This window comes from Neoarius graeffei, chromosome 24, assembly GCF_027579695.1.
Source record: "Neoarius graeffei isolate fNeoGra1 chromosome 24, fNeoGra1.pri, whole genome shotgun sequence".
Taxonomy (NCBI): Eukaryota; Metazoa; Chordata; class Actinopteri; order Siluriformes; family Ariidae; genus Neoarius; species Neoarius graeffei.
Genome location: NC_083592.1, coordinates 54,740,502 through 54,767,458, shown reverse-complemented (window position 1 = coordinate 54,767,458; position 26,957 = coordinate 54,740,502). Strand labels below are relative to the sequence as shown.

Below are 26,957 nucleotides of genomic sequence, written 5' to 3'. Positions count from 1 at the left end.
CAAGCCTACACACTTTTCTGATTGTCTTTCTGTTCCTCGGTGACGTTTCTCTCTGAAGTGATTACACCGAGGATTTAAATGCTGAAAACATCAGTGGGTGTTTTGTTGCTGCATTTGATTGCTGTGCTCTCGAATGCTGGTGTGTGTGTGTGTGTGTGTGTGTGTGTGTGTGTGTGTGTGTGTACCCACACACTCTAAAACACTGTGGGGGGGAAAAGAAAAACTCCGGCAAAATTTGAGTCCCAGATAATTTCACAAAAGAGACGTTTGTTGAGAACACTTTCAGAGAAATTACTGGTCTTTTATTCAGCCATGTTTCACACACACACAGAACTGTGGTGGCTTTTGTGTGGATGATTCATTGGAGTAAGACGCAGTTTCAGCCCAAGAGTTGCAAAAAGCTGAGCAATACAGAAGTGAAAAGAAATGAAAGGACACAGATATTTCCTTGTTGGCCTGAAAGCCAGAAGTGCTAAAAGCTTTCATGACTAGCTAATGGCTAACTTCGCGGAGAAAGATGACCTGTTAGCTTGAACTTTACCAAGCATGTGATTGTGGCAGTTAACTAAGGCCATTTCGAATGCTTTTCTTTTTCTTTCTTTCTTCGTTTACTGAAAATAAAAATGGCAAAATGATGGAGATCAAATGTAAATATTATTACTTATTTACGTACTTGGTGGTTTTATGTAAGAAGACATTTATGAAAGATTTATGGAAGGAGTCTCCAGTGTCAGTTCTTTTTTCCCCCCAGAGAGTTTATGCATTTTCTGTAATATGAAAACCTGTTTTTTTTTGTCTTATTAACTTCCAGAGAGAAAAAAAAAAAACATAGAGGCTGGTGAGCAAACAACTGCTTATAGTGGCTGTAACAGAAATTCTATAACTTTTAAAAAGGAACAACATGCATCATGACATGTTATCAGAAAATAATCAACCTCGAGTGGGAACAGTAACTCTGCTTCGTCTCATCACCCCGGTGTGGATTATTTCTGAGAACAGCATGGCCCATAATGGGTTAAATTTCCAAAAATAGCTTATTCTGATTTAACTGTTTTGAATGAGAAACTGTAAATAGAGAATATTACACAGTTGTACAAAGATATAAAGTTTACCTTCGAGTGGTGAACAAAATATTTTCAATACAAAAAGATAAACTTCATATCTTCGTGCCACCGTGTAATGTTCTTTATATTATATGGACACATCCACAAAAAAAAAAAAGAAAGTTAATCAAAAGAATTTTAATTTTTGAACCGGTTTGCCATTTTAATAACACACATCTAGTCAGCAGGAAAACAATGGGAGTGACGTCATCGGAGTGAAATATCAGGAATTATTATACATACAGGACACTTTTTTCGATGGAATAAAAACATGTGTTCTATTCCCTTCTTGCAGGTTTCATTCATTTGGTTTGGTAGCATGCAATATTATTAGCATATCGCTTATCCGATGTGTATTACATCACTCTACCCAATGGAGAATGAGTGTTGAATATGGTTTATGATATTGCATGGTTGTCAAGACAACATGACGTCACACGTTGGAGATGTAAAACTTCTGCACAAGTGAGTGACTGTGACAATTTGTAAATAAATAAACATGGCTGCCAGGTTTGCTTTGTTAAATACAGAAGATTTTGAGAGAATTTTGAAAGAGAAATACACGTTGAACACCCAAAAGGAATGTCTATGTATAATAATAATAATAATATTGGCTGGGGGCGACACGGTGGTGTAGTGGTTAGCGCTGTCGCCTCACAGCAAGAAGGTCCGGGTTCGAGCCCCGTGGCCGGCGAAGGCCTTTCTGTGTGGAGTTTGCATGTTCTCCCCGTGTCCGCGTGGGTTTCCTCCGGGTGCTCTGGTTTCCCCCACAGTCCAAAGACATGCAGGTTAGGTTAACTGGTGACTCTAAATTGAGCGTAGGTGTGAATGTGAGTGTGAATGGTTGTCTGTGTCTATGTGTCAGCCCTGTGATGACCTGGCGACTTGTCCAGGGTGTACCCCGCCTTTCGCCCGTAGTCAGCTGGGATAGGCTCCAGCTCGCCTGCGACCCTGTAGAACAGGATAAAGCGGCTAGAGATAATGAGATGAGATGAATATTGGCTGGCTTTTTTTCACGGTATATCAGATATATTCCAATCAGCTACTCATCTTCGACTCGTTCACTATCATGCTAGCTGAATGGAATATATCTGATATACCACGAAAAAAGCCAGCCAATATTATTTAAATATGTCAATCAGATCCGCGATGTATTTCAGATGAAAAATGCAAGTTTTTCAACACAAGACGATAAACTTCATATCTTTAAGCCAACGTGTGATTTTCTTTTTATTATATCGACACATTCACAAACAAAAAGTCCCAAATTTATCAAAACAATTCATCTATTTCCTCACGAGTGACAGATAGAGATTTATGTCACGGTTTTGGTTCTCCATGTCCCGGATGAAGCTCGGATGAAAAATACAAGTGGCGTATTTCCCAGTAGAACACTCGTGTCCATATAATATAGTACAATATCTATGATTTGTGGTCTAGCTATGTAGTTTATATCCATTTATAGTTATGTTTATTGTTGTTGGACATCTGGAAAAGAGGTTTCTGTTATTACTTACATTATAGCAGCAGTAAACAGTCATTCCCTCATCAGCGCTGATGTTTTCTCTCTTGAAGTTTATAAAATGCAGCTTCCAATGTTACCAAGAAACCGCAAAGAAAACCATAAAGTCCTCTGTCCTGAAGATGTCAGAAATGTTCACAGCATTATGTCTGACTGCTATGAAACGCTGACACTGGAGACTCCTTCAACATCCTTTTGGGAAAATTCACCATATGAATGATTACATGCATTTTTTTTTACATTTGTTTATGTGGCGCGTCCTTCATACAAATCCATGTGTTAGCTTTTACTATAGAAGCGGTAACATATTAAAACGAGCGTGTTAGTATAATCCTGGAGCCGTGTGGCCCATCAGAATTATTGCTGTGGTATAAATGTATAAAGTGTACAGGGATTTGAGATGTAATACATGTTCTGCTCTGTGTTCTTGTAGGGAACATGTGTATCGGCAGCTGTGCTGTCTGTGCTGGTTGTTGGAGGCTCTGACTCTGGAACGTTCCGGAAAATTCAGACCTGTGGATTCCTGCTGGGACGCTAAGTATGATTTCAATTGTAACAGTTTGCACAACGCTAAACTGCTAGCTACAATTTTTGCTTAGCCTGTACATTTAAATAATAATGACTGGCATTGAGTGGTATATCAGATATATTCCATTCAGCTAGCATGATATTGATCAAGTCAAAGACGAGTAGCTGAATGGAATATATTTGATATACCATGAAAAAATCCAGTCAATATTATTATTATTATTATTATTATTATTATTGTACACTCGCTTCACATCAGCATTCTCGAAGGCCAGCGGTAGCTTACCCACGAGTTCGCGCTGTTAGCATGGCAGTGAAGTCACCTTCCAGCCGGTGTAGCGTTCATGAGTAGTGTTAGCGAATGCTAATAAAGCAGTGCTATCAAGGTAAGTTTCTGTCTCCAGACGCTTCCACGCTGCACGCTCACCACAGGATTTTTCACTCACACTTAAATGTTCATTTCCCTGTGTAATTTACTTAGCTACTTTTAAAATCATCATCGACAACTACATACAATGAAGTGACCTGGCAACCAAAATTCTCTCAAAATCTTCTGCTTTTAACAAAGTAAACCTTGTGGCCATGTTTGTTTACAAACTGTCATAGTTGCTCGCTAGCATGGAAGTTTTACACCTCCGATGTGTCTCTTTTCCAGTTTTTCGATGTCCGTTGGTATGTTTTTCTCTTGTAAATATGCATGAAGAATATCTAATGAAGTTTTGGTTGCCTTTCGGGTGTTCAACACGCCTTTAGTTTCAGTTTTCAGTTTATTTATTTAGTGCTTAATTGTAGCACAGCTAATTCTAGCAGTAGCACTGGATTAGCCTCATCTTTTCCTTTTCCTGACAGACAAAGAAATGATTCTGCACATGCGCAGCAGAAAAGTTGTCATTGGATATTCGCATCAGCTCTGATGCGTGACGTCATGTTGTCTTGACAAGAATGCAATATCATAAACCATATTCAACACTCGTTCTCCATTGGGTAGAGTGACATAATACACGTAGGATAAGCGATATGCTAACAATATTGCATGCTATCAAACCAAATGAATGAAACCTGCTAGAAGGGAATAGAACACATTTTTATTCCATCGAAAAAGTGTCCTGTATATGTAATAGTTTATTTTATTTACCCGCCTTTCGCCCGTAGTCAGCTGGGATAGGCTCCAGCTTGCCTGCGACCCTGTAGAACAGGATAAAGCGGCTAGAGATAATGAGATGAGATGAGATGATTTGTTTCCAGAAGTTCTTAAACAGCTGTACAGTCCCATATGGCATGTATGTAACTGTCTGGTATCTTTTGAGCGAGAAACGTACAGATTTCAAATTCCATGAAACTCATTTTCAACATCTTTTGCTGTGTGTAGTGAGTTCTGTTTATTCCTTTGTATTGTATCAGGTGTAGACTGGTGTTATTAGTTATATAGAACATTGTTCTTTACTCTTCTTTAACCCTAGGGTGCTAGGAAGTGTGGCTCGCCTAGACAGACACACACAAAATTAATCAAAAATATTGCCACAATTATCAGATTATACAGTGTCCTCCATAATTATTGGCACCCCTGGTTAAGAGGTGTTAAAAGTCTTAAAATAAATGCAATTTTTATTGCAGAAGCATAATCTCACACTGAAAATTGTAACCCTTAACTCAAGTGAATTTAAAAAAAAAAATCCCTGACTAAGAAATAATTATTTTTCATAAAATCACCTGTTCCACAATTATTGGCACCCATAACAATTCCTAGAAAATAAATGTAATTGAAGCATTTCTGTCATTTCTACTGTAGCTTATAAAGTTGATCAGAGTATCTAGGAACCTTTAATTAGTAATTCATCACATCCTGTTTCCCTGGGGTATAAATATGATGCGACACAGAGGCCTATTTCTCTTATCCACTCTTCAACATGGGAAAGACAAGAGAACACACCGTTCAAGTAAGGTAGATGCGTGTCGACCTTCATAAGTCAGGCAATGGCTACAAGAAAATAGCCGCTCGCCTACACCTGCCCATATCTACAGTCGGAGGAATCATCAAGAAGTTTAAAACAACTGGAACAGTGGCAAACAAGCCTGGATGAGGATGCAAGTTTATCTTGCCACCACGCACAGTGAGGAGGATGGTAAGAGAAGTAAAAAGTTCTCCAAAGCTCACTGTTAGAGAATTGCATCAAAGAGGAGCATCTTGGGGTCACAAAGTCTCCATAACAACCATCAGGCGCTATCTACATGCCAACAAGCTGTTTGGGAGGCATGCACGGAAAAAGCCTTTTCTCACTTACAAGCATAAACGTAAACGTCTGGAGTTCACTAAGCGGTACTGGGACTTCAACTGGGACCGTGTGCTTTGGTCAGATGAGACCAAGATAGAGCTTTTTGGCAACAAACACTCGAATACATCACAAAAGATGAGTATGTGGAAAAGCACCTCATGCCCACTGTGAAGTATGGGGGAGGATCGGTGATGCTGTGGGCCTGTTTCTCTTCCAAAGGCCCCGGGAACCTTGTTAGGGTGCACGGCATCATGAACTCTTTGAAATACCAGGACATTTTAAATCAAAATCTGGTGGCCTCTGCCCGAAAACTGAAGATGGGTCGTCACTGGGTCTTTCAGCAAGATAATGACCCTAAACATGTGGCCAAATCTACACAAAAATGGTTCTCCAGACACAAAATCCAGCTCCTCCCATGGCCATCTCAGTCCCCAGACCTCAACCCAATTGAAAACCTGTGGGGTGAGCTGAAGATGAGAGTGCATAGGAGAGGACCTAGGACTCTGGATGATTTAGAGAGATTGTGCAAAGAGGAATGGTTGAATATCCCTCTCTCTGTATTCTCCCATCTTGTGAAATGTTATAGGAGATGATTAAGTGCTGTCTTGTTGGCAAAAGGGAGTTGTACAAAGTATTAACATCAGAGGTGCCAATAATTGTGTCACACATGATTTCATGTAAAAGAATTATTTCTTAATGTGGGATTTTTTTTCCCACTGAATAAATGCACTTGAATTAAAGGTTGGATTTTTCTCTTTTTTTGCATTGTTGTCCTATATTATAAAAAAAAAAGAATTTATTAGAAGCCTAAGAACATATCTTAATGAGGGGTGCCAATAATTGTGGAGGGCGCTGTACATTATACATTATTTTGGTCTGTATGGATGTGTAAAAGCTCAGTGAATATATTTCCAGTGTCGGTAACATTGGGACTGTGAGAGTACCTGAGTAAACTATGATAAACTAAAGGATAACACCATGATAGCAACGGGCCCATGGACAGAGATGCCACTTTTTTCATTCAGAAACACCGTGACTACAGCTGGACCAAAACAACCCCCCCCCCAAAAAAAACAAAACAAAACAAAACAAAAAAACATAGAAATACCATAAACTATGTACATACATACTACAAAGGTTTTAGTAAGTATTAAACTTACCAAAACAGCATTTAAAAAAAAAAAAAACTTTTTACCAGAAGTCAATTATGGTAGCGTTCTATTGGACCCGGTACCGGGTCTGTTGGATTTAAGAAATTAAAATCTATGGCGAAAAATAATCTCTAGGTGTAATTGCTCACACTTCATCCCATTTTTTAAATGATATGGAAATTGCAGGGATGGGTTTCAGGATTATTCTTTATATTTTGTATTGGACTTTATTTGACTATGAGATATTGATAAGTTTTGATACTAACAAGTGCAGAAAAGTGTTTTTTCTTTTAGACTGATTTTATAATATAAATATGTACTGTATAGATATTTAGTCACTGCCTAACAGCGGCGCTCCTGATGAGTTTATGAGCAAAATATTTATTCCCAAGGGCACAAAATCAACCTGAATAGAATAATAATATTATAGCATCATCAAATTGTAATCATCAAATTGTGTCGTGTTGTGTATTTCACCTCAATAAATCACTGCATTGTCTTGTAACATTATTGTGAGACCTATCATGAGATATGCATCGCAGTTACAAATACATATTTATTCCTTTCTTTGACACCGCATGCCATGCGCCAGAAACAACACCACTACATTTATTATGGTGTGACTCTGCTGGGTGCCTGGTGGACAGCAGTGAACCAGCGCTTTCACTTTACATCATTACTGTAGAGTTACCGTCCAATATTATCACACATAAGAAGTTATCGATATCGATCTGCGATAGTTTTAGGTTATCTAACACTAAGGAAAGAGGATTATAATTACTACTGAACTGTAGAGTAATTATGTTTAGATGAGTGTGCAGAGTAAGAAATCGTTCAGGTAAAAAAGGAGACGATGCAAAGATACTGTATGTTGCCTGGTTTGAAAATACTAGTTGGATAAAAACCATTGGGAAAAAAACCTACTGGAGAACATCCTCCTCGACTGACTGCAGTGTCTGAACTCTGAAGGTTCGAACTGCGATCTGGGTATTTCAAACTTAATATGTTAAACAGTTGTCTGGTTCCAACTGTCCAACAAGCAAGTGAACTCATAAAACTGTTTTAACTCATTTTACATGAACCTGTCTGTAGCAAGTGTTCTAGCTGGGTGGAGCACAGAAGCACGGCAGGCCAGAACTGAGTTCTCAAAACCTCGTTTATTATAGCTTTTCAGCTTTTAACTATACACACACACACAAGTATCCAGGTCGGGGAGTAGCTCCCTTCCTCCGCTCTCCCTCTCCTCTAATAGGGCGCGGTCACTGGGGAAGACACACAAACACAGGTTAATTCCCGTCAGGTGCAGTGATTCTGCCACTTACCTTCCCTGACTCCGCCCTCCATTCACAGACCGACACTTGACCACGCCCCCGCTGCCATACTGTCGTGAATATTTTCTGTAAAATGTGTGCATAAATCATCCCACGTTTTTTTTTAAAGCAAATTAAACATAAATGCTAAATGAAAAACCCATCTATCTTATGGAAATAAAGATACAAATTTCATTGTCTGGTTGTCAAGTGTTTGAGATACGTTGCCTTGCACTGAGGATCGGGTTCTCTGAGGTGGTATAGTCAGACGTCGTTCGTATGTAGGGTCGTTGTACGGTCGCAAAAGCCATTAAAAATCAGGTCAATGCATCACCATATTCTCTTAAGTATGGAGCTTTTGCACCACTACGGTATAATGAATCTGAATTGTAAGAATTCAAGGAAATGTTTATTCTCCAATCCATAATTATGGGTTCGGTATGAGAACAATATAATGGTGTTGATCTGACAGATGTTTAAGACATGCACTACTTTTTCTACCCATGTACATTTTAACATTTTATTGTGGACTGAGCTGTTGCTTTATCTATTTCGATAATTCATAAGGATGCATACAAAACATCCAACGTCTTCTGGGTTTTTTAGTGTTAAAGTGTTAATTCATCATCAGTTGAGTGTGTGTTCAGGAGTAAGTGTGAGTCAAACTCACAGTAACACACTGCGCTTCCTCCCTGAGGCTGAACACTGACCTTAATAACACTGTGACCTCGGAGTCCAGAGTGGATATAATGAGTGTGTGTGTGTGTGTGTGCGCGCTTTGTAATTGAGTTTAGCTTCAAGACACAAAAGCAAAGAGCTTGTGTGTGTGTACAGAGTCCTCTGAAAGTATTGGAACGGCAAGGTCAATTCTTTTGTTTTTGTTGTTGTATTGCAGTGTGTTTTGGGTCGTTGTCTTGCTGCATGATGACGTTCCTCCCAATTAGATTGGATGCATTTCTCTGTAAATTGTCACTCAGAATGTTTCTATAGAGTCTTGAATTCATTCTGCTGCGACCATCTTGATCTACATCATCAATAAAGATTAGTGAGACCATTCCAGAAGGAACCATGCAATGCATGCCCAAGCCAATGATGCTACCTCAACCATGCCTGACTGTTGAGCTTCTCTCTTTTGGATTATGAGCAGATCTTTTCTTTCTCCACACTTTGGACTTTAGATCACTTTGGTAGAAGTTAATCTTGGTTCCAGAACTTTCATGGTTCATTTCTGCATTTCTTTTTATTTCCAATCTGGTCTTCTGATTCTTACGGCTGATTTAGTGTTTTGCATCTTGTGGTGTTTTTTTTTTTTTGGTTTTTCTTCACAGGTTTCACAATCTTTCTGTCATCAACTGCTGTTATTGTCCTTTGGGAACCCACCCAAAGGGATCAATAAAGTTTTATCTAATCTAATCTAATCTAATCTAATCTAATCTAATCTAATCTAATCTAATCTAATCTAATCTACTATTCTAAAATTGTATTGTATTGGTTGTGCCCAATGCTTGTGCAATGACTCTGATTGATTGATTTTTTTCCTCTTTCCTCAGCTTCAAAATGTCTTGCTTTTCCCCCCATTGACAGCTCTCTGGTCCTCATGTTGGTTTATCCTTTAACAACAAATGCAATTTTCGCATTTCTGAAAACCAGGGCTCAAACCAAGAGTAGACATACAGAACTATATGAGTCAGTCCACCAGATTGTCATACCAGATGCTCAGATTATGGATTCTGAGTTATACCTGCTGCATTAAACTACCAAGCCTCCATATGCAGGAAATACAAACCAAAGTGAAATTGGACTGCAGGAAGTTACTGTAAATCTGACATGAAATCATGTGCATGCAACCCAAAAATGGTCCATTTTCCAGGCAGAACCTTGTGAATCCATCAGGAGACAATCTCGACTGTAGACTATTCACAAATTTTCCAGATCTGTTGAGCAACTGACCACAAAATGCTGCTTGAAAGGTCAAGAAAACACGTAGTGAACTATTAGCGCCGCCAAGAGAATGTTGCGTGAAAACTGTGCTCGCATGATCAACGCATTTTCACTACAAATCAGGATGTCAATCGCTGATTTTTATGGCAGGAGGAAGATCTAAACTTGTCCCGGTCATGGATGATGTTAAAAGTGGTACGGTAAATGTATCCTGTAGGGGGCGCGATTGAGGTGATTATTCATTGATAGTTACTGGATCAGCCAACGAAAATTATTCGTTGTGCGCTTTTCAACACTTTTTCTGCACATTCTATATAAAGAGCATCTGGTACAAAAATCCAGTGGCGCAACTCATATAAACTGTTTAAACCAGGGGTTCTCAACCTTTTGCAACCTGGGCCCCACCAAAGCTGGTTCATTGCAGTTGGGGGCCCCTCTTCTCGCCCCGCCCCCATCCCCCCCCCAACACACTCACCCGCAGTGACGCCACCCGACCTACAGCACCTTATATTGATAGATAGATAGATAGATAGATAGATAGATAGATAGCCCTGGGCTAGATTATTATTATTATTATTATTATTATTATTATTATTATCATTATTTTTATTATTATTATTAGTAGTAGTAGTAGTAGTAGCAGTAGCAGCAGTAGTAGCATTATCCATTCCATAGAAATACATAGGCCTATTATCATTATTAGGCTATTGTTATAATTGGCAGTAGCACCACATTTCTAATCTGCTTTCGGGCATTATTATTATTATTATTATTATTATTATTATTATTATTATTATTGCCTATTATCATTACTAAGCTGTTGGCAGTAGTACAAGACTTATGTTCTTTCAGGCATTATTATTATTATTAGGCCTATTATTATTATTATTATTGCTGTTGTTGGTTGTTATTATTATTATTATTATTATTATTATGCTATTATTATTAATAGGCATCATTATTATTATTATTATTATTATTATTATTATTAGTGTTTTTATTAGGTATTTTATTAGGCTTATCATTAGCTGGCTATTGATATCATTGGGAATTGGGACCAGGCGTGAATTTAGGTTTTACTTTTTACTGTGCCTTTGTGATCTGCATTTGCGTTAATGCGAGACCTGAGCCTGCTTTGCCTTACAAAGATCCTTGATTCTTGGCGAAATGTTTGACAAGCACAGTCTCAAGTCATCCTCAATTTGCGCACGATTGCGATATTTCGTTTTGAGCGCAGTCATTTTTGAAAATCCTGCCTCACACAAGTAGGTCGATGCGAATGGGATGAGCAGTTTCAAGGCTACGTCACACAGTTGCGGGTACTCCTGCATCAATGCTGCCCAGAATGTCGAAAGAGGGCATGAGGTGAAGACTGCCTTAAGTCTACTGTCACTCTTCAGCTCAATAAGCTGTTCCTGCATGTCAACTGGAAGTTCGTCAGCAGTACACACAAATGGATCTCGAACCCACGCAAAAGAGCGATAATCCTCTGTGAAGTATGCCGCAAACTGTTTTCTCAATTACCGACAGGTGCTCTGACGCTGCTTGAAAGACAGATGAGAAATCGTGGGAAGTGCCTGCATTACTGATAAAGTCTGCAAGGCTTGGGAACATATCACAGTTCCCCCGACTGATGCGGCCACACACACAAGATTTTATGATAGATTGATGATAGATTTTATAATAGTATTGATTTGTATGTAATAGTCCAATGTCCTGCATTTTGACATGGGTAAATGTGTTGCATCTGCTTAGCTACTATAGCCTGTTAGCCCCAGATTTTTTTTTTCCTCCATACATGAAGCCTACTCGCGACCCCCCTGGAGTACCTCCGCGCCCCACCAGGGGGGCGCGCCCCCCCGGTTGAGAACCACTGGTTTAAACAATCAGTCAAACAGGGCTCACCTGGGCAACAAGAAACACCTGTCAGTCAAATGTCCCAAAATATTTGATTAGCTGAAAAATGGGTGGGGTTAAACCAAAGGTGCCATGTTGTTTAACACATCTACATGTAAATACCAAGAAATAAAAGCTGAAACTCTGATCTATCATCTCATAGTTAACATTTGATCAAAAATGTATTGAGTGTATAGCAAAAACAATAAAATTGGCCTTTCTGTTCCAATACTTTCAGAGGGGACGGTGTCTGTGTGTGTTACAGTTCTTTACACCACATGTCATATAAATATTATTTAAAACATATATTTCTAATATCAGGACATCCTACAGTGCTCATGACTATGGTTAAACGTAACCATGGCAATTAGCATAAATAACAGTAGAGGTGGGGCTAGCCATCTGAATGAAAATGTGGAGAATGTGTTGATATTGTGTTGTGTATGTTCAGTGAATTAAACAACAACAAAGGCATGGTGTATGTGAGGTGATGTTGCGGAAGTGTCTCCATCCCAGAAACCTCCTGTGTTAATTTACTTCTGTTACTGTTTATAATGTCAGTACAGTATGAGTGCGCCCCCTGGTGGCAGCCTGAACACCTTTATGTTCTGTTTACAACATTTTCAACACTGTGTTTGTGTCACAACTGCTTTTCACTGGACCATAATAATAATAATAATAATAATAATAATAATAGTCTACCTACTATAATAATTATCTATTTATTATTATAGATAGATAGATAGATAGATAGATAGATAGATAGATAGATAGATAGATAGATAGATAGATAGATAGATAGATAGATAGATGTGGAAAAATGAGGTAGAGAGAGAGAGAGAGAGAGGTGATATGGATATTCCCTGGAGCTGTACAAAACCTCTCTATATGTCCTCTCTGTCCCACCCTTCTCTCTCTCTTTCTCTCTCTGTCTCTCTCTCTATCTCTCTCTCTCTCTCTCTCTCTCTCTCTCTCTGTGTGTGTCTTTCTCTCTCTCTGTCTGTCTCTCTCTCTGTCTCTCTCTCTCTCTCTCTGTCTTTCTCTCTCTCTCTCTCTGTCTTTCTCTCTCTCTCTCTCTGTATCTCTTTGTCTTTCTTAAGGTATAATTTTGTGTGTGTGTGTGTGTGTGTGTGTGTGTGTGTGTGTGTGTGTGTGTGTGTGTGTGAGGGATCCGGGGTGGAACAGGAACCCTCTGAAGGCTATGAACAGAGAGAAGCTGATTCAGGCCAAATGGGAGCGATTCATCTCTCCACCAAAGGTCTGTCTCTCTCTGTCTCACTCACTGACCTGAGAGATTCATCCCATAGTTCATCACTGCCTAATACACACACACACACACACACACACACACACACACACACACACACACACACAGATGGATAGAAATGAATGATTGTTGTAATATAGTGAAAATAATAATTCACAGGGTTTGTGTTCATTGTAGAAGTGTCATACTGATATATTCTCTCTCTCTCTCTCTCTCTCTCTCTCTCTCTCTCTCTCTCTCTCTCTCAGTCTCTACGTCCTGTAATCAGACTGTCTCGCATCACCTCTCTGACCCACAAGTCCTCGGCCCTCAGTGCCATGTCATCATCTGTGTTAACAACCTCGTTGCTAGGCAACATGTCCTCCTGTGATGTCAGTTTTTCGGGCGAAGAGAGTGAGTGTCCGAGCGTGGTGATGTCAGAGACGGATCCTCCCATTTCTAAATGTAGGTCACATGTCTGTGTGTGTGTGTGTGTGTGTGTGTGTGTGTGTGTGTGTGTGTGTGTGCCTCAGAACAGGAAACCATAGGGGCCAAAGGTCATGTGTTTTTCTGAATGCCTATGATTAAGAAGTGTTCAGGACATTAAATTGTGTTACAAATGTTGAACAGTGGAGGGCAGCTGGGAGCTAACAAGTCTGTCTGTCTGTCTAATTGGCTGTCTCTCTACACATCCTGTCTTTCTGTCTGTCCTCTACACATCCTGTCTGTCTGTATACACATCTGTCTGTCTGTCTGTCTGTCTGTCTGTCTGTATACACATCTTTCTGTCTGTCTGTATACACATCATCTATCTATCTATCTATCTATCTATCTATCTATCTATCTATCTATCTATCTATCTATCTATCTATCTATCTATCTATCTATCTATCTAGTCTGTCTGTCTGTCTAAGCCTAAAATCCAAGTGAAGTATCTCTGTGTCTCTCTATTTAACTTTTTAAAAAATTATAATTAGTGTACAAGCACACTACTGTTCTTCTTAAGTTTACTTATTCTGCCTTATTCCGACACGTTTTTTGGATCCACTCCTCCTCCTAGGGCGTTCGAGATAGAGACGCCGTTCCAACTCTGAGACGTCTGGGCCGAAGTGGTGTAGTGTGCTTGTATACAGCTTTTGGATCAACGTGCCCGTTCTCTTGTTCTTGTCGTTTTTCTTTTGTTTTTTGTTTGAATCGAATCGTCTTACTCGGACATGCTCCATCGCAGATGCACCAAACCTCATGTGATACTTCAGGCCAACTCCCCCGACACATACATGCAATCGGTTCTGACCCGCACTCATATTTTTCCTTTCTTTTTGCTCATCCCTTTCTCCTCCATAGGCTTGCATTGATTTTTGGCCCCATTGAAAATGAATGGTGTTTCAGGAGAAAAACTTGTCACTCTCCATCAATTTTTTTAACCAAGTGACCAAACTTCAAGAAACTTCACTTGATGCCTCAGGCCAAGTCCCCACACAGATCCATCCCCTCATCTGAGACCTGCACTCGTCTTTTCCTTGGTTTTCACGCATCTCTTTTTACCTCCATAGGCTTCCATTGATTTTTGGCCCCATTCAAATGAATGGAGTTTTGCTCAGTAACACTTCACCACACATCCACCAAACTTCATACGGCACCTCAGGCCAAATCACCATCACACACGATATCGGTTCTGACCCGCACTCGCCTTTGTCTCGCCTTTCATCCGTCCATTTTTTCTCCATTTTGCCGCTAATCAATGGAAGCTTGACTGAGTCGTTCCTCCCTTCCCCCATAGATGATGATGCATTTGGCAAGGATCTGCTCATTTGAGACTTTGACAACAAATCAACTTCAACTCAATGGCCACTTTATTAGGAATACTTACACGCACACACGATAGCAATTAGCATATAAGCATTCACGCGTTACCATGCTAGCTGTTAGCATGTTACCTATTACGATATCATGCCCGCTGTTAGCTCGCGAGTTGTTAGCATGTTCACCATTAGCATGTTATCATGAGAGCTGTTAACATGTTAGGATTAGCATGGTAGCATGCAGAGGTCGCATGTTTGCTGTTAGCGAGTTCGCCTGAGCATGTTAGCATGCTAACTGTTAGCTGTTAGCATGTCACCCTCAGCGTGTTAGCATGCTAAAAGTTAACATACTAGCCATTAGCATGTTAGCCTGTTAGCTGTTAGCATGATAGCTGTCAGCATATTAGCCTTAAAGTGTTAGAATTTTAACAAATAGCATGTTAATCATTGGCATGTTAGAATGCTAGCTGTTAGCATGTTATCTATTAGCATGTTATCTATTAGCATGTTAGCATTAACATGTTAACATGCTAGCTTTTAGAATGTTAGTATGCTAACTGTTAGCATGTTAGTTGTTAGCATGTTGGCATTAGCATGTTGGCATGCTAGCTTTTAGCATGCTAGCATGATAGCTGTTCTGTTACAGCTCAGCAAGCACACTGCATTTTCTCTGCGGAAATGCAGTCTAGTTCAATATAAATCTTTCAACACCGTGATTAAAATATTCAGATTTTAAAATGTTTGATGAGATAAAACCTCATTATAGAGTTTGATATAAATGTGAGCAATGAAGCGATGAAAGTGTTGTACTCATTTTTATTAGACATTAAATTAACAAGAGAATATTATGAAGCTCAATTCATCAGGGTTATTACACATTTCCCTCTCTGTGTGTGTGTGTGTGTGTGTGTGTGTGTGTGTGTGTGTGTGTGTGTGCAGTTGCACATTCTCTAAAACTCTGTGAAGATGTGTAATTTCTCAGAATGTTCATGAAGATGTACAATAATAATCAGATTTGTCCTTTAACACTGTTCCAGGTAAAGTGTGTTACAGAGTTTGACCAGCAGAGGGCGAGCTAACATCAGGATCATTTTACATCTCATTAATGTGAACTTTAACAGATTAGTGATGTAACTTTTATCTCATCTCATCTCATTATCTGTAGCCGCTTTATCCTGTTCTACAGGGTCGCAGGCAAGCTGGAGCCTATCCCAGCTGACTACGGGCGAAAGGCGGGGTTCACCCTGGACAAGTCGCCAGGTCATCACAGGGCTGACACATAGACACAGACAACCATTCACACTCACATTCACACCTACGGTCAATTTAGAGTCACCAGTTAACCTAACCTGCATGTCTTTGGACTGTGGGGGAAACCGGAGCACCCGGAGGAAACCCACGCGGACACGGGGAGAACATGCAAACTCCGCACAGAAAGGCCCTCGCCGGCCACGGGGCTCGAACCCGGACCTTCTTGCTGTGAGGCGACAGCGCTAACCACTACACCACCGTGCCGCCTGTAACTTTTATATTCTATTATGTTATTAATTTATATATTATATTTAACAGTTATTCCATGAAATCGAGTTGTAAATGAGCTGATAGTGACAAGGCATGTAGCACAGAGATTGAGTGGAATAACTGTTTTATTCTCTCCATATTCACTAGATTTTGAGAAACAGAGCATTTTTATTTTTTTGCAAATTCGATAAATAAAAACTTTATGCAAAACGTCCGACAAAATCATTTCCGCTTAGCATGTAAACAAACTGGTGAAATGACAGGAGCAATTTGTGAAAAATGCAATTAAAATAATAATAATAATAATAATAATAATAATGGGCAGCACGGTGGTGTAGTGGTTAGCGCTGTCGCCTCACAGCAAGAAGGTCCGGGTTCAAGCCCCGTGGCCGGCGAGGGCCTTTCTGTGTGGAGTTTGCATGTTCTCCCCGTGTCCGCGTGGGTTTCCTCCGGGTGCTCCGGTTTCCCCCACAGTCCAAAGACATGCAGGTTAGGTTAACTGGTGACTCTAAATTGAGCGTAGGTGTGAATGTGAGTGTGAATGGTTGTCTGTGTCTATGTGCCAGCCCTGTGATGACCTGGCGACTTGTCCAGGGTGTACCCCGCCTTTCGCCCGTAGTCAGCTGGGAAAGGCTCCAGCTTGCCTGCGACCCTGTAGAACAGGATAAAGCAGCTAGAGATAATAAGACGAGAACGAGATAATAATAATAATAATTCTTGAAAAAAAATATATATATATATATGTTCTTACCATCAGATACTTTTGTTCCATATTTTGTTGCTTTTTTTGTATTTTTTGGGGTTTTGTTTTCGAGTAGAGTTTTTATTTCATCCTCCGTTGGTTCAGCAACACGCTCCGCCATTTTGTTTTTCTCTACTTACGGTATATGAGCTGATAGCCAAGTAGTAGAGTAGCCAATCAGAGCACGCGATTGTTCATATCCAGTGAATGTGGATATTATATATAAACAGTTTATATTTATTGTGTATATTTATATCACTATATACACAGACTGTAATAATTTTGGCTAACTTTTTTTTGTCTATTTCCTGGTTTTCCTCTGTACTCATTTCCTGTTTCCTCCTCACTCAGGTCCTTGTGTGCACCTGGACTTCATCACGAGTTTTGTTTTGTCTGCTTGTGATTTAATCTGTTTAATATCACATCCTCTTTGAGCTTTTCAGGTGTTTCCTTGGAGTTTCTCCTGGTCTCTTACTGGTTTTCTCCTTTCATTTTCATTTTCTAGCTGATGGTTTTCTTCATGTTTTCCGTCGTCTTCCCCTGTCGATTTTACTGTATGTATCTTGATGTCTTCCATGAATTTCACTGCTGTTTTCCTTTTGTCTTCTTGTTCATTTTCTTGTTTGTTTACTGAGGTCCTCCAGGTCTCTTTCTGATATTTTACTGTTCTTTCTCTTCTTTCCTCTTCCTGGTTTCCTTTAATGGTGTCTTTCTGTTGTTTTTCTGCTTTCTTCTTGGTGTCTTCATGGAATTTTAAATTAATTATTACTCATTTTCCCCTGGTGTTTTCCTGTTTTTTTGTTCTTGTGTGTGTGTGTGTGTGTGTGTGTGTGTGTGTGTGTGTGTGTGTGTGTCTTACTACCAAGTTTTTGGTGTTTTTTTTTTTTTTGTTTCTTCCTGATGTCTGCCTGTTTTTACCCTGCTGTCTTCACAGAACACTCCTGCTACACCACAAACACTACTTCTGAGTAAATAGTTTAGGGCGGCCATTTTGGGTTGCAAAATAACTGCTTGTGGTGATCCGTCATTTCCATTTATTATTAAGCATTATAATCTGTGTTTGATTTGAGCCTTTACTGCGCTAGAAACATCTGGGTACTGCAGAGTCGTGTGTGTGTGTGTGTGTGTGTGTGTCAGACTTGCAGAAGCTGCTGGATGAAGTTCATCAGAGTGTTTCTAAAGAGCTTTATGGCTCAACCACAGACTGCAGCTCGGAAACAGATACAGTCGGGTAAAATCCCATCATGCACCACACACACACACACACACACACACACACACACTCTCTCCTGAATCCTGTTGCAGATGACTTTCTGTAACAGAGAAAGAGGCGGATGTTGGTGATCTGTGGGTTTGGGTGTGATGATGAAATTCAGACTGTTTTTAATTCCCTTCACACTTGTGCTTTGCTCGCTCGCTCTCTCTCTCTCTTTCTCTCTCTCTCTTTCTCTCTCTCTCTCTCTCTCTGTCTCATTCTTATTTTCCTGTTTGTATTCATGTGCGTCAGTCACACTGTTCTGTTTCTCAGAATAATAATGCTGATCTGGAGTCAGTTCCTCCTCACACCTGCTTATCAAAACACTTTTATGAGAAATTACTCACTCGGTTTTAATAAACTGATCCCTGAACGTCACACTGATGATGATCTGGTTTATGCGGTGTGTTCTGGTGCAGTTTTGAGACACTCAGAGCTCAATATAACACGCGGGACAGTGCGGCCCCTGGGACACTGGAGTCACACACAGCAAAAAGGTGAGAATTCGACAAAATTCCCCAAACACACATTTTTATGCGTATCTGTGCATAAAGAAAAGATAAAGAAATGGATTATGAACTGAGTTCATGGGGGTGTACACAGGAAGTGATGTAAACACCAGGCAAGTCTGTGATGCTGCTACACACACACCGCCCCTGCACACACACACACACACACACACACTGTTCCTGCACACACACACACACACACACACACTGCCCCTACACACACACACTGCCCCTGCACAAACACACACACACACACACACACACACACACTGTTCCTGCACACACATACACCGCCCCTGCACACACACACACACACACACACACACACACACACACACACACACACACTGCCCCTGCACACACACACACTGCCCCTGCACACACACACTGCCCCTACACACACACACTGCCCCTACACACACACACACACTGTCCCCACACACACACACACACACACTGCCCCTGCACACACACACTGCCCCTGCACACACACACTGCCCCTGCACACACACACTGCCCCTACACACACACACTGTCCCCACACACACACTGTCCCCACACACACACACACACACACACACACACACACACACACACACACACTGCCCCCGCACACACACACTGTCCCTACACACACACACACACACTGCCCCTACACACACACACTGCCCCTACACACACACACTGTCCCCACACACACACTGCCCCTGCACACACACACTGCCCCTGCACACACACACACTGCCCCTACACACACACACTGTCCCCACACACACACTGCCCCTGCACACACACACTGCCCCCACACACACACTGTCCCTACACACACACACTGTCCCTACACACACACACTGCCCCTGCACACACACACGGCCCCTACACACACACACTGTCCCCACACACACACTGCCCCTGCACACACACACTGCCCCTGCACACACACACTGTCCCTACACACACACTGCCCCTGCACACACACACTGCCCCCGCACACACACAGTGTCCCCGCACACACACAGTGTCCCCGCACACACACACTGCCCCCGCACACACACTGCCCCCGCACACACACACTGCCCCTGCACACACACTCTGTTCCTACACACACACACACACACTGCCCCTGCACACACACACTGCCCCTACACACACACACACACACACACACACACACACACACACACACACACACTGCCCCTACACACATACTGCCCCTGCACACACTTTGCCCCAACACGCTCTACACACACTCAGAGATTGATTTAAATAGTTTATGTTCCACTGAACCTTAGAAAATCCCAATATATCCATTTCCATGTATTTGTCATGAGTGTCTTTTTTTAATCTTCTGCTTTTTATCTTCTGCTTTGTGGTTTTTTTTTTCTAGTTCTGAAAATCCCCTAGCTTCCACCACGTTTAGCCACGAGAAGGCGGCCAAGTTGGAGCAAATGAAGCTCATGTTTAAAGAAAGAGCTCAGGAATTATCACTGAATTTAACTGACACTCTCGACCTCAAAGCCAAGTGAGTTCCTCCCTACAGTATTAAACACTACACAAACCTCTCACTGTTACAGAGGGCCGACATCCTCAAACGTTAAATACAGAACATTTTTTAATCTCTTTTTTTCAGATTTTTAGTTTATTCTTTGTTTCCTGTGAATGACCTGTTACTATAGAAACAATACTGTATTAGAACCAGCGCGTGAATATAAACCTGTGCAGTCCTGTCAGAGCTGACTGACCAATCAGAATTGAGAATTCAATAGCACTGTGCTATAAACACAATTAATGTATTATACTGACCTCATTACTACTCTCACTGGCCACTTTATTAGGAACACCCACCCACCCACCTGCTGTTCTGTTTGATGCCGTTCTCTAATCAGCCGATCCCTCGACAGCAGCACCATGCATCAAATCACACAGATAGATCAGAGCTTCAGTTAATGTTCACAATGTTCAAACATCAGAACGGGAAAAACTGTGATCTCACAGTGAAGTGTGACTTTCTTTCCTTCACTGTGGTATGGGTGTTGGTTTGAGCCAGATGAGTATTTTTGGTTTGAGTATTTCAGAAACTGCTGATCTCCTTCCTGGGGTTTTCACACACAACAGTCTCTAGAGTTTACACAGAATGGTGCGAAAAACAAAAAACATCGAGTGAGTGAGAGTTCTGTGGGTGGAAACCAACGCCTTGTTGATAAGAGAGCTCAGAGGAAAATGGACAGAGTCGAGGTGGTTCGAGTGTTTTTGCCAGGAAGGATATAAGGGGTGTTTACACGGCAACTTTTACTCCGGTGTAGCACCGGGGCTGCCCCGGTAGAGCGTTCACACGGTACAAAGTTATACCGGTGTAGCCCCTGAAAACTGCTTAAACCGGTGCAAATCTAACCCTGCTCGGGAGCAGTGGCGGCTCGTAGTCTTTCAAACAGGGGAGGCTGGTCAGTTACGACATTTCCAGATTTTAAAAGAAAAAATATCAATTTTGCCCATACTCTTGCCTCTGATCTGGCTGATTGTTGGCAGGGTCACAAACTGTGAAATAACAGGTTCTTTTGGCCCATTAGCCTACTGTCCAATATACATGATGGTGGTGTTGGGGGGGGGGTATAATTTAACATTTTATATTTTAAAATTGTGGCATGTTGTTTAAAAATTGATCATTATTGAAAGCAGCTCTTTGTCAGGAACCTCAGCAGTAGAGCTGGGTGCCACACATTTCATTCAATGACACTTTCCCTATATTTTACTTATTTTGACTGAGAAATGTTTTATTGACAATTTTGATAACCCTTCACTTTTAATCCAGGTCTGTAGTGTGAAACATTCTCGGCTGTGTTTTTGTTTAAAAATGTTTTCCAAATTGTAGCTGTGTTTAATTCATATCCAGAAAAATATATATTCCAATATAATATACTCAGCATAAACATTTTAAATAGATTCTATATTTTTGGTCCATCCATGACATATTACTAAAGTAGCCTATTTACTGTTGTTGATGTGGGTCACTTGCTGTTAGCCAATTCACTTTCTCGTACCAGGAGAGCTGAAAGGAACGAGTATTATTCCCTACCTTTTTCACCAAGTCAATTTGAGGCGTTGGTCTACCTTGCTCTTTAATTTTAATTTTTTCCTCGAAAGGAAGACTGGCAAATGGCTTCGCCAGAATTAAATCAGCAATGCTTGGCATCCGTGCGCAGCTTTCTTGCTAGCTGACTACCCCCCTCAAGTTCAAGTTCAGTCACTCAAACGAAATTTCTGGAACTAAGATAGCAAACTTGACAACACCATATTTACACTTTATTTACAGTGAAAATATATACAAACTAAAAAAGCTGGTAGAAACCGTATGTAATGAATGAAATCGAAATGTAAGCTGATCTCTTACAATACACCACAGCACTTGCGATTCCGCATGGGACTGAACTGAAATTCACCGCTGCCTGTCTATAGTTGAAACGAGCTGTCAATCAAAGAAAATATCCGGCCGCTTTCACCAATCACCAGTCTCCTCGCGGAAAGCTTTGCCATGTCCCTCCCATGTGAGGCTGGGAGTCCGTAGGCGGGCATTTTCGCAGTATTTGTCCAATAACTGTCTTGCATTTTGAGATTGAAAGCGCAGAGCTCCCAAATGCCATTGAAGTCCACTGAAGCTGGGAGTCCGTGAGACTCCGTGGGCGGGCGTTTTCGCAGTATTTGTCCAATAATCGTCTTGCATTTTGAGATTGAAAAGCGCAGAGCTCCCAATGCACTGAGGCTACGCTGCATCGCGCTGTCACGAGGGGGAAAAACTCACGCGCACATTAAAGTTATAAGGGCATTTTTAGAGGAGGCTGAGCCTCCCTCGCTGTCTTAGAGCAATCGCCCGTGCTCGGGAGGTGGTTTAAGAAATTTACTCCGGAGTAAATGCTAGTTTGCGGGGCAGCACCGATATAAAATGGGACGTCTGAACGCTACAGGGGTAGACTCACTACGCGCGAGGAGAGTTGATTACATACGGGCATTGCATAATTTGCATCCTGGTATTTTGCGCTTCCAAAATGGCGAATATCAACAACAACAGAACTGCGTGTCTTCCAGTGTTGCCAGATTGGGCGGTTTTAAGTGCATTTTGGCGGATTTGAACATATTTTGGGCTGTAAAATGTCAGCAGTATCTGGCAACACTGGTGTCTTCATCCACGTTGTTTTCCCGGCTCTTGTTGATGCCATGACAACCGGGAAAAGGAAGTACATTTTCACGCATGCGCATATTTCATTTCCGCATTATTACTATCGTATAGCACGGTCGCAAAAACTACCGTGCGAACGCAAGTGGGGCTGCACCGGTGCTAACACGCTTCTCTCTAGTAAGCAGGTTTGTGACGTGTGAACGCTCCACAAAATTTACACCGGTGTAAGATATATCGCAACAAAATACATCGGTGCAGGATCGATGCAAATATGTGCCGTGTGAACACCCCTTTTGTAACTCATATAATCACTCTTTACAACCGTGGTGAGCAGAAAAGCATCTCAGCATGCAGCAGAAAACAGAAGAACACATTGGGTTCCACTCCTGCAGCCAAGAACAGGGATCTTAGAATCAACAACAACAAGTTCCTAGTAAAGTGGCCGGCGAGTGTGTATCCCTGATAGCAAAGTATAGTAATCTCTCTCTCTCTCTCTCTCTCTCTCTCTAGAAAGAGATGGATGAGTGGAGTGCAGAGATATCAGTCCCTCTCTAACATGTCTGCCCCTCAGCGTTACACCCCCTCTGTGCCCTGTGCCACCCCGAATCCACAAGTGCAGGATTCAGACACGCCCTACAGTACCCAGTGGTGTGTGTGAGTGTGTGTTCAATGTTGGTGTTCTTTATATCTTTGTTCTGTGTTTCCTCATCCATATCTCTTCTCTGTGTGTGTGTGTGTGCGTGTGTGTGTGTGTTCTGTTGCCAGGCTCTCAGTGTTACTCAGCAGCCTGCCCACTCACACACACTCGAATAGGAAGTTGGTGTGTGTGTTAGAGAAGCTGAAGCGATACACACAGGAGAGAACTCTACGCATCCGACCGCATGTTTTCCTCAAGGTCCTAAACTCCCTTCAGCCCTGGGAGCTGTGCTTTCCTGAACTGTGTGTGGCTATAGAGGTACACACACACACACACACACACACACACACACACACACACACACACACACACACACACACAATTACCTCCAGACAAATATATGATTTCTCTATATACACACTACTGTGGGTGGCTATAGATAAACACTCTTATGTACACACATACACTGCAGTGGCTATAAAATTGTGCATTTTAATATTATTATCTACAGAATATTATTTACAGAATAATACAGAATAGTATTGTCTACAGAAGTCAGTAGTTTACATACACTCATCATGGACATGAAGGTCATGGTAATATCGGGCTTTCAGTGATTTCTTTGAACTGTTGTTATTCTGTGGCAGAATGATTGTACAATGTACATCTTTAATAGAAAAAAACAAGAAGAAGAATTTGGTGTACAAGTTTTTATTTTAATTAATTTTAGGTTTTCTGAAATCAACACAGGGTCAAAAATGTACATACGTCCACTTAGATTATTAAAGGGGAACTGAAGGCAAATTTTTTTACTTTCAAAATTCTATTTATCTCATTTTATTAAATATCGGAATGCATTTTTGATCGCTATTTTGTTGCTGCTATAGCAAGTTGTGAGTGTTTGAAATATGCTCTGTAATATATCAGTCCATATGTCAAAGCAATAGTCGTAAATGAGATTTGTTGAGATCTGTGCGAGACATCGTAGGCCGGAAGTAAAACGTACAGCGGAAATCAAAGTGACCGACATCTGCCAACGTCGTCAAAAGACGCGCGCGCCCTCTTTCGAATGCTGACGTAATCAAGCCGGAAGTTTTGTTTGTTTTGATAGCAATCAGGAAAGTTTGAAAAAAGTCGGCAGTAATCGTCATTTAAACTCGTTTTTGTGCAATACTTCGTTTGGAAAACAGTTTTCAAAATGGCGGTACTGACACCTGGCTGACACTTCACGTTTCGAAATCTCGCACAACTCTCGTGAAGATCGCGCGGATAAGCGACGCCTGCCGTGGACCAAACGAACTAAATTCAACACGGCTAAAAACCGAACAGGCCGATAAGTATAATATTTAATTGCGATTAGTTGCCAGTACGAGTCACGATATAAGGTTACTCAAACCGAAAATGTAATTGAATAACACGTTAATTAAGAAATAAAGCAAGTTTAAAAATGACTTCAGTTCCCCTTTAATTCAGTGGTACTGAAATTCCAAAATGCCTTTTAACTTGACAAGGACAAAACCTCTTCACTTCCTGTTAGTACAAGCATGCGTTATTGAGGTGTTTATACTATTATCAGGAGGTTAATAAGCTACCAGTGTGCACTTGTTCCTTTGGCTAAATCTCAGATTTATTTCATTTTTAATACTATTTTTAATTGAAATAATTTCAATGCATTTTCCACATTGCAGTGTACTTATCTGCTCCCCCTCTCTCATGTAGATAGTGAGGGAGAACGCAGTGAGGATGTCTACAGATGAGTATGACTGCTGGCTGTGTGCTAAACTTGACCTTCCACAGACTGTAAAGACCAACAGATAATTTCTCTCTTCATAGTAATAATAATAACAACAACAACAACAAGACCGTCAGTGACTGTGTAGCTCACTCCGGCCCCATCTAATCCAGAAGGAACGGTCTAATGTGGGCTGATAAATGTTGCAAGCTATATACACTATATACAAGCGATTATATAGAAGCGATATCCACCCTAGGAATACCGACCTGTTTGTCAGAAAGAATCCAAAATGGCGAGGAATTGACCAAGAAGAAGTGATTTTTGTTGAACTGCTGAAGGCATTACGGCTTAATTAGTCCATAACTTCATTAATAATTGTAATGAAGCAAATCTGGGTAGAAGTTATATGCACCCTCGGTACCCCTACCTTCACGCCAGAGAGAATCAAAATCGGAGAAGAATTGAGGGAGAAGAAGCGATTTGTGTGGAAACTGCTTGTTAGGGATTGATTAATTACTCCATATCTTCATTATTAATTGCAATTATGCAAATTTGTGGAGAAGCTATATGCACCCCAGGCAGACCTACCTTCCTGCCAAAAAGAATAAAAATCGGTGAAGAAATGAGAGAGAAGAAGAGATTTTCATGAAATGTGGACGACACCGGCGGACGACGGACAACACAACACATGATGGAATAAACTCATCACCTGTCGGCCAGATGAGATAATAATAATACTTTGCCCCATGTACATTCAAGTACAGTGAAATTCCTCCTCTGCCTTTAACCTACCTGAAGCAGTGAACACACACAAGTGAGCAATGAGCGCGTGCGCACACACACACACATATATACCCAGAGCAGTGGGCAGCTATGCTATAGTGCCCGGGGAGCAGTTGGGGTTTAGGTGCCTTGCTCAAGGGCACTTCAGCCATGATGTCATGATACAGAGGGAGGAGAAAGTGCTGTTCATTCACTCAACTCTCTTTGCATTTTTCCTGCCGGTCCTGGATCCAAACCTGTGATCCTTTGGGCCCAAGATTGCTTCTCTAACCTTCAGGTCACGGCTGCCCCCAGATAGATCATCTGTAGTTTCTTGATCTCTATCATTTGAAATATTTGTCTCAAATGGTGAAAACGTGCCTCTCAAATGTAATCCCTGCCCTTTGGTCATCATTTGAGAACTCAGACACACCGCTGGTGAGAAATAATTCCACTGGTAAAGACGGTATGCTGTATTTGGCATTTTTACATTAAAAAAAGCTCAAACTGTCTGATCATTAAACCATCACATGCTATTGTTCTCTTATGAATGACCCTGTTAGTAAATCTGTTTCCATGATTTCTGTGCATTTTATCATATAAGTCAGGATCTCAGTGTTAAACAATGTGTTCTTTAATTTTAAAAAAGTGTCGAATGTTTTGCTGGTCTGTACTTGACTCAGACTTTTGGACTTCACTGTCAGGGTTACAAAGCCCTGTTTCAGCGTCGGCACAACGGACAAAGTTAAAGCGACTTTTCTTATCCGACTTTGATAAGCTGTACTTGTGAGCGATCAAATCCTCGAGAACGGTGGAAAAAAAAAGGGTTCAGAGGTCACAGAGGCAGCCCGAG

The 26,957-nt window shown here is 41.1% G+C and overlaps 1 protein-coding gene across 6 annotated transcripts in view; it reads left to right on the top strand.

The window, feature by feature from the left end:
• The window catches only part of LOC132872577 (coiled-coil domain-containing protein 60-like), a 49,140-nt gene extending 22,489 nt beyond the window's left edge, over positions 1-26,651 (top strand). For 2 of the 6 annotated variants that reach the window (XM_060907481.1, XM_060907480.1), the window contains exons 6-14: positions 3,059-3,163; positions 12,892-12,982; positions 13,240-13,435; positions 18,173-18,266; positions 18,710-18,787; positions 20,187-20,321; positions 23,481-23,624; positions 23,736-23,925; positions 25,327-26,651. In XM_060907481.1, coding sequence (XP_060763464.1) covers positions 3,059-3,163; positions 12,892-12,982; positions 13,240-13,435; positions 18,173-18,266; positions 18,710-18,787; positions 20,187-20,321; positions 23,481-23,624; positions 23,736-23,925; positions 25,327-25,425 — 1,132 coding nt within the window. In that variant the 3' untranslated portion in view covers positions 25,426-26,651. The remainder of the gene's footprint in view (positions 1-3,058; positions 3,164-12,891; positions 12,983-13,239; positions 13,436-18,172; positions 18,267-18,709; positions 18,788-20,186; positions 20,322-23,480; positions 23,625-23,735; positions 23,926-25,326) is intronic. The other 4 variants (XM_060907483.1, XM_060907482.1, XM_060907484.1 and 1 more) reach the window with 3 other exon arrangements.
• The last annotated feature ends 306 nt before the right edge of the window (positions 26,652-26,957 follow it).